The following is a 9,048-nucleotide window of genomic DNA, read 5'->3' on the forward strand; positions in this document are numbered from 1 at the left end:
ACGTACCTTACACAGAGGTACCTGTTGACCAGGGACCCTCAACCTTACTGTGATGACTGCCTGGTGCCGCTTACCGTGCGGCACCTATTGGTAGAGTGCCCTAGTTTGATAGAGTTACGACACCGCTACCTCTACCGCTGTCGCGGTAGAGATAGCGGTGTCTATTATATCTCAAAGGTCCTTGGACCAAAGTGTCTGGCCCAAGGCCATGACGTTTTTAGATTTTTGGGAGAAGCTGGCCTTCTCCCAAAGCTGTGAATTTTATTTAATTTTATTATATGTATTTTAATGTTTTATGTATATTATTGTAGCTTTTTGTTTATAATTACTATTAATTTTATCGTTTTTACTTGTTTTAGTTATTTTACGATTTGTTTTAAACCCTTTTGGTTGTAATTAAATAGTTTCATGCGGCGCCATATGACCTATGCTGTTGCGGCGCCTAACACCAAATCCTCCTCCTCCTCCTGTGATACCGGAGCGACGTTTGAGCATTACATCGATATTGTGCTTACTTGTGCAAGATGACTGAGGACACTGAAACCCTTAAGCGTCAAAGAACGGCAGCTCGGACGAAGGCTACTAAAATAATCCACGATTTGCGGGTGCTATGGAACCAGAAGGAAAAGGCTGATGCAGACGACCTTGCTTATGTCATTAACCTAGCAGAAGACCACTTCAATCGTCTGAAAACGGTCCAAGAGGAACTCGACGAACATGATGTTTCTGACGACTCTCACCACCTTAAATTAAGGACATGCATGAAATTTAATTATCTTTAAATCCAAACGTTTGCTTTCTCGTTTGGATAAGGCCATCGAAAATAAGGATATTTTGAATTCTTCACCGAACTCCTCTTGTGCCACCGCTAGACTAGTAAACTGTCTGCCCACCTTTAATGGAGATGTATTTGCTTGGCCTGAATTTTGGAATCTATTCAGGGTTGCAGTTTATAACAACCCACAATATTCTAACGTGGAAAAGTTTGTTCACCTCAAGGGACACGTTATCGGAGAAGCAGCAAAGTGCTTACAAGGCTTAGCAACTACCAACGATAACTACGATGTTGCAGTCAACCTCTTGAATCGAAGATTTGGAAACGAAGCTTGTAGAAGAGAATCCTTGATGGACAGCCTGCTGAACACTCCTCGTTTTAAGGATGGAGAAAACCTGAGGTCTCTGAGAGAATTCGTCGACTAACTCATCGCGGAAGTCAGGGCTCTTGAGGTACTCAATGTCTCCCAGGATATCTACAGTCAACTGCTCCTGCCTGTACTAAAGAGTCGGATTCCTGAATCTTGGAGACTACAATGGGCACGTTACAAGGATTCGAAAAAGGTTTCGGATTCGGATCTTCAGGGATTTCTAGACTTTCTGGATAAGGAGGTCACCATCCGTTTAGAGTCTACTCAGCCACCCATAGGAAAATACCCAAGCCCAGCGGCATCACCATCAGCAGCAGCGCCAATAACACCAAGGAAGAGCGTTACAAGTGTGCTCAGCCTTCAACAACAACCAACAACAGTAAGTAAGAAAGACTGGGTTTGTAAAGCTTGTAACCGTGGCCAACACGATCTGTTTAAGTGTCAACAGTACCGGAAAATGTCTATAGATAAGCGTTGGGCAATTGTGAAGTCAGCGGGCCTCTGTTTCCAGTGTTTAGGGCCACATAACTACCGCTCCTGTACCAGTAACAAATGCCCTTATTGTGACAACCCACATCACTCATCGCTTCACAGACAAGATTTGAGACAGCTCTCACCTTTGGCCACACCGTACCATCCCTCACAGTCTCACAACATTTTGGCCAACCATACCTTTTCAGAACCAAGATGGAAGTGGATCAAGAGTGCCAATGCATATGATGGATGTGCAACGAGCCCAGGCCCAACTTGTGAAGGAGTCGACATTACTGAGCACCACCAGCACCTGACTGAACAGAGGTATAACGTTACCACCAGTAAATTTTGCTATAGTAGTACAGCACTCGTGGTAGCAGTTAATGGCGGCCACACTAGATTGGTCAGGCTCCTTATAGATGGAGGTTCTGACTCTTCATACATACGTACTTCAGTTGCTGAGGCCCTGCAATTCCCTATCACCGGTTCTGGTACCTTCGCCTGTATCGGGTTTCAAGAAAAGATGGAGATCCAAACGTACGACCAAGTACGTATAACCCTGAGGGGTCGTTATGGTGGTCCTTCTTTGGATTTTAACTTGTGGAAGACGGATCACTTGTGTGCTCCTCTACCACCAAGGAAGCTACCTTCATGGCCTGGATTAGAGGAAATACAACTTGCGGACGACTTCAGCGCAGGAAATATAGATATACTGATTGGGACCGATCAAATCTATGATGTCATTCTTTGGAACCAGATTCCAATCTCAAAAGACCTTAGAGCCATTGAAACCGTCTTCGGGTACGTCGTTCATGGGGGAACTGAAATTTCTCAACTCCTACCTCCACGTCAGTCTTACTACCGGAAGACTGTTAATTCTCTATGGGATCTCGATAGTCTCGGGATTTCGGATCAAGAAGTGAGCGATGTCAAGAAGTACCCACAGCCGAGATGGAATGAAAATGAAAACCGTTACGAGATGGACCTTGCTTGGAGATCAGATGAGAGACCAGTGACCAACTTACGATCTACAAAGGCCAGAACAGACAAAATGAGTGTTAGACTTTACGCCAAGGACCTCTCAGAGTATGATGACCATCTAGCCAGTCTGTACAAGAGCTCTATCATCGAGTATGCCCCCAGACACCAAGAACCCTCGGCATTCTTTTTGCCTCACCGAGGCATACACAGAAAAGGTAAGCTGAGGGTAGTATTTGACGGTTCAGCTAAGGATGGTAATGGGAAAAGTCTGAATTCATATCTCGACCCTGGCTCAAACCTCCTAACCCGCCTGTTGTACGTTCTTTTAAACTTTCGTTTAAATAACGTTGGTTTTCAGAGTGACATAAAATCTGCATTCCATCAGATACTACTCGGAGCAGAAGATCGACAGTATGTTCAGTTTCTGTGGGATGACAAGATTCTGAGGTTTCAGAGAGTCCCGTTTGACCTTTCGTGTTCACCCTTCATGTTGCTACACACCATCTCTACTCATCTATGCAATTACCCTGGGATAGATCCACGATTGCGTCACATGATTGAACGCGGTATCTACATGGACGACTTATGCCTCACCTTCCCTTCAGTTGCAGAAGCACATGAAGGAATGGAAGAAGTAAGAAGACTCTTCGCAGCAGCTGGCATGGAACTTCACAAAACACGTATGACTGGGATACCATCAGAAACTTCCAGTATCCTCGGCATGGGATGGAACTCGGACACGGACCAGCTCATTGTTCTCATACCTAGGCAAGACACCTTACCAAATACGAAGCGGGACCTCCTCTCCTTGATATCGAAGCCCTTTGATCCCTCGGAATGTTAACACCATGGCTGATCTGGGGTAAGTCTATCTTTCAAGATACCTGGAAGCATCCTAATAACTCTACGTGAACAACAGAACTAACTCCAGCCTGCCAAGAAGAGGTACGCAAGTGGTGGGGAGATGCTCTTAACATTAGGGAAGTACCACTTCCTCGTTGTGCTGGTGCCTTTGCGGAGCAATCTACCACCTTTTGCGTCTTTTGTGATGCATCTCAACAGGCGTATTGCACCGCAATCTACGCCGTCGGAAGTGGAGAGTCACGTCTGCTGGTGGCAAAAGGAAGATTAGTTCCACTTAACCCGTCCCTCACCATTCCCCGCCTCGAGCTCATGGCGGCGTTTATCGGCGTTAAGTTAATGAACACAGTCTCCAAAGCACTTGACCTTCATCCACCTACCATAACTTACTGGAGCGACTCTATGGATGTTATCTGCTGGATTAAGTCTGATAAACCTCTCAAGCTTTTTGTTAAGAACCAAGTCTCTTCAATCCTGGAGTTTTCATGCCGAGAAGAGTGGCACCATGTTAGTAGCTTGGACAACCCTGCAGATTTAGGGACCAGAGGTATTTCCCTTAGTAGTCTGGTTTCCAATAGCCTGTGGTGGAAAGGACCAGAATTTTTACTGAACCCACCTGTTACCCCGCCACCTGTTTGCAATGAGGAGGATCTTGAGCTAAGTGAGACCGCAAAAGCAGATTTGACTAGTACTAACACTATAGCTTCTAAAATTGTGACAACAGTTACCACAGAGCCTAATTGTGACCTACCAGCTGGACCATTCACTTTAACTAACTGTTCTTCTCTCAAACAGGCAGTCACCCGTACAGCATGGATAAGGCGTTTCTGTTATAATCTGCGTCATCCACTAGAGGAGCGTAAGGTTGGCCCGCTCTACCCAGACGAGCGAAGAGAAGCTCTTCATTTCTGGATCCGTTTGGCACAGGAAAAGACTTATGCAGCTGACATGGATGCACTACGGAAGGGAGTTCTCTTACCTTGTCACTCGTCACTTTCTAAGGTGAGACCTTGTCTCTGTACAGACGAATTACTGAGGGCAACTCTATTGACCAACGAGCCTTTAGTCATCATCCTCCCAGACCTCAGTTACATCACCACTCTCATAGTAGATGAGGCCCACCGTCGCTGCTTCCACCAAAGTACCCAAACTACCTTGGCTTTGTTATCAGCGGAGTACATGGTCAGGAGGAAGACAGTTTTGCGGACAGTTAACTCTTGTGGACGATGTCTAAGGTACCGAGGACTGCCATACCGCTCTGCGGAAGGATCACTACCAGAATTCAGAACGGCACCTGCTCGAGCACAAGGTCGTTCTTGACTACTTTGGACAGATTTACGTGGATCCTGGAGAAACTAAAGTGTGGGGATTGCTTATAACCTGTGCGGCTACGCGCGCCGTTCATCTAGAACTCGTAAGGAGACAGAGTGTAGATGATCTGCAACTGGCACTGAGACGTTTTTTTGTACTCCGGGGTACTCCATCCCTTATCTACAGCGACAATGCTAAGTCGTTTAAGAAGCTGTCCGGCTTACTTCCTCGCACTACACGCTGGCGCTACATCTCTGAAGCCTCGCCATGGTGGGGAGGATTCTGGGAACGCTTAAGGGGCTATCACACTGGCCTATGATACGCGGAACGTGGGCCATGGTTCTCGGTACGAAACCAGGAACACTATCACACACGAGCTGCCCGTGTTCTTGTTATGCTAGGCAAACGGCCCACTAACCAAGACAAAGCCTAATCAAAATAAACCAGAACAAAACCATGTCACTTATACCTCAGCCTGTGCTTTGTCCAGGAACTGCATTTGCACTTCCTCTTGTTAAAGAAAAGTAAGTAAAAAAAAAAAAAAAACAGAGAAAAGCTGAGACGTGCGTGATGGCAACTTTAGAGTCAGAGGTGGTTGCCATGAGCCCAACCTATCGACATGATATATATATATATATATATATATATATATATATATATATATATATATATATATATATATATATATATATATATATATATATATATATATATATATATATATATATATATATATATATATATATATATATATATATATATATATATATATATATATATATATATATATATATATATATATATATATATATATATATATATATATATATATATATATATATATATATATATATATATATATATATATATATATATATATATATATATATATATATATATATATATATATATATATATATATATATATATATATATATATATATATATATATATATATATATATATATATATATATACTACCTTTCTAAATTGATGAAATATTATTTAATATTCCAATATGAAAAATTTTGTCACTTTTTTTTTGTTCAAATGAAAGGTTTTTATTACATATATCATGTTTACTTTTCCATTGGGATAGCATACGGGGAACCGGGATGGATATGAAGCCATCCCAACTTGGTTGCGCTAATCCCGGGCAAGTTCCAGCTATCTAGAGCGGATGTTCCTGGTTCCGCGTATCATAGGCCAGTGTGATAGGGCCTTTAGTAGCCTGCGTGAAGAAGTCTCTCAAGATAACCCTGCACCAATGTCACCTCTCCTATGATGAGCTTGTTGCCACCTTCTGCGAGCTAGCATTCCACTTGAACCTTCGCCCCCTAACAAGTGATAACGGGGAAGATGCTGTAACTCCTGCCCACTTCCTCTTCGGCGTAACATCTCTACAAGGAGTGATCTCACCAGCTGTTGAACCTACAACCACATTGGACCGTGCGTGGCGTAATAGGAGACGAATATCTGACCATCTTAACCGAAGATGGACAAGAGAGTACCTACAAGCATTGAGGACATGGAACACTACCCCTCGAGGACTCTTAATATTGGAGAGTGTTAAGGCCCGCCCGTAACATACTCCACTACCATCCCCTCCTCCGCTTGCTTAGGATTATTGTTAGGTATTAAGTTGGGTTCTTTATTGTTGTATTTATATCTGTGTTATATGTATATGTGTATGTCAGTTTCATATGTTTCATATTATATCTATGTGTGTCAGTATCATTATGGGTTATTAAAATAGCTTTTCTAAAGTGTCCCCTTTGCATTTCCTCACCAGTTGAACCTGCAGTGTTTTTTTTATATTTTTTTTTTTTATTGTTATTGTTCACCGGCGGTTAGTGTTTAACAATCGTTGGGAGACGTGGAAGAAAGGGTAGGTGATCTCGCACCTCCAGCACGGCAGTCTGGGGCACTCGACAGTGGGCGGCGACCGCCACCACACACCCACACCAGGGTTAAGGGTGCCACTACACCAAGCTACCTTGCTTGCCACCGCACCGTCCCTGCCCCTTCCTCTACACTGTCACCAGCGATTGTAAGAGTCTCTTATATTTGTGTTTAATAATTTGCGTTGTATTGTGTTACCCATTCCTCGTTTGTGTTGGGACGTTATTGTTAAAACGTGTGTATTTGTGTTACAGTTGTGAATATATAGCTCCTTTGTTCACCACCACCATCCTGGAGTTTATATATCACCTACCCTCACTGGAGACAACACTACACTAGGGTCGCGAGGGTGTTTTTGAGGGTCGCCAGAGGGTCTTACAAAAATGTTAATAATTCACATATGGTGACATTTTTATTTTGATTAATGTAACGGATTTACTTTACTAAGTTTACTTTAGTTAGTAAGACTCAGTAAGTAAAGATTCTACTAATCACATAGTAACAAAACGAGGAGCAGTCATAAAACGCCTATACTCGTGAAATTTCGCCCGTAGTGCGAGTGAGTAGCTTTCATGTACAATATGTGTATTGGCCGCCGAACAGTCTGCGTCCGCCTGAGCGAGCAGTCAGTCTCAGTCACGTGTGACGCTGCAGCAGTGAAAGAACGGTAGGTACTTCTCTAGAAAAAGTAAGCATTGCATGCATCGTACTTTTTTTTTTAATAACTCGTAAATGCCTTCCTTCCATCGCCCTCTTTGCTTATATCTGTATGTGTGAAATTACTGTTGTTGAATATAGCTATTGTTGATTTGATTATGCTGTGCATCGCCTGCCTAATGGGCCTGTCACACCTTAACGTTTTAGAGAACGTATGGCTAGCGTATGGAAAACGGTGGCACACGCTCAGCATACGCTTGAATAAGTTATGGGTACGCTGCTCCATCGTTAGGGTACGTTGAAGTACGGTGGCGTACGGTGCCGTACGTCGTCGTACGCAGGGACAGCGAGAAGTTTTTGAGCATGCACAAAATTCTCGACGTATGCCAGCGTGTGGCCAGTACGTTATGCATACGCTGGGGATAAGTTAAAGGCACGTTAGGCGATCGTTATCATTCGTTCTCTGATCGTTCCTCACGCGTTGTATTCATTAGTATAATGGACAGCGTGCCCAGAACGCATTGTTGTCTGTTTTTCCCATAATTTTAGCCTGATCTTCCCATAATTTGGTTTTCTTGTCAACACGTCTGTAGTCAGTCTTCTTTACATTCCACAGTATGTCATTTTCTCTCACAAAGTCACACATTATCTGTTCTTCTTCAGGATCCAAACAAAACTGAGTCTTCTTGGCTCTCTTTTTCATATCATGTGGTTGTAGAGTAGAGGTCGATGCAGCAGAGGATGCGGTGGAGCCTGCAGGGGAGGCATCTCTTCGCGGTGGCGAAGATGAGTCACGCCCATCTCTATCACCCAAGACGTCCGAGACTAGAGGTGAAGGTGACAGTGTGGGTGTCTTGCGACCACGGCCGCGGCCCCGTGCTGGTTTCTTGGTCGGTGACCTCTTGCCCATGGCTGGTATAGTTGTGACACGATAGTCCTTGCAGCAACCTTTTATGCAGTTGACATGCGTCACGTGATCGAGGACGTACGATACTCGATTGTTACGCGTATGCTACTCGATCGTTACCTGTTAGTTCGTTCCTCACACGTTCCTCACGCGCTGAGTACGTTCCCCGATCGTTGTCTTATACGCTCTGCATACGTCGACAACGCGCCGAAAAACGAAGAGTTCAGCGTACGCCACCGTTTAACATGTTTACCATACGCTAGCCATACGTTCTCTAAAACGTTAAGGTGTGACAGGCCCTTAAAAGGGATTTTTCAATTATGTAAGACGAAAAACAGAGAAGAAATAGCCTGACGGTGCCTCACTGGTAGTCCAGCAAGACGTGTGTTTCACTGTTTGATCTGCTGCAGTCTCTGACGAGACAGCCAGACGTTACCCTACGGAATGATCTCAGAGTTCATTATTTCCGATCTTCGGATAGGCCTGAGACCAGGCACACACCACACACCGGGACAACAAGGTCACAGCTCCTCGCTTTACATCCCGTACCTACTCACTGCTAGGTGAACACGGGCTACACGTGAAAGGAGACACACCCAAATATCTCCACCCTGGTCCTCTGGCTTGTGTAGCCAGCGCTCTAACCACTGAGCTACCGTGTGTGTGTGTGTGTGTGTAATTCACTGTTTGATATGCTGTAGTCTCTAACGAGACAGCCAGACGTTACCCTACGGAACGAGCTCAGAGCTCATTATTTCCGATCTTCGGATAGGCCTGAGACCAGGCACACACCACACACCGGGACAACAA

General features: G+C 44.2%; 2 protein-coding genes across 3 annotated transcripts; one reads left to right on the forward strand and one right to left on the reverse strand.

Annotated features, from left to right (window-relative positions):
• Nucleotides 1–524: 524 nt before the first annotated feature.
• On the forward strand, nt 525–6,358 carry LOC123516668. Its single transcript, XM_045276269.1, has 7 exons — nt 525–759; nt 950–1,175; nt 1,257–2,815; nt 3,137–3,280; nt 3,520–4,602; nt 4,697–4,875; nt 5,978–6,358. Exons 1-7 carry the CDS (start codon nt 525–527, stop codon nt 6,356–6,358), a joined length of 3,807 nt encoding a protein of 1,268 aa, XP_045132204.1.
• Nucleotides 6,359–7,509: 1,151 nt separating this feature from the next.
• On the reverse strand, nt 7,510–8,277 carry LOC123516509. Of its 2 annotated transcripts, none has more exons than XM_045275916.1 (2): nt 7,965–8,277; nt 7,510–7,821 (listed from the first exon to the last, which is right to left on the reverse strand). In XM_045275916.1, the coding sequence occupies exons 1-2, from the start codon at nt 8,239–8,241 to the stop codon at nt 7,784–7,786; spliced, it is 315 nt and encodes a 104-aa protein (XP_045131851.1). In that variant the 5' UTR covers nt 8,242–8,277; the 3' UTR covers nt 7,510–7,783. The 2 variants fall into 2 exon arrangements, with proteins under 2 accessions (XP_045131851.1, XP_045131850.1); XM_045275915.1 differs by having other exon boundaries at nt 7,510–7,818; nt 7,962–8,277.
• Between the last annotated feature and the right edge of the window lie 771 nt (nt 8,278–9,048).

Source organism: Portunus trituberculatus, chromosome 41 (genome assembly GCF_017591435.1).
Source record: "Portunus trituberculatus isolate SZX2019 chromosome 41, ASM1759143v1, whole genome shotgun sequence".
Classification (NCBI taxonomy): Eukaryota; Metazoa; Arthropoda; class Malacostraca; order Decapoda; family Portunidae; genus Portunus; species Portunus trituberculatus.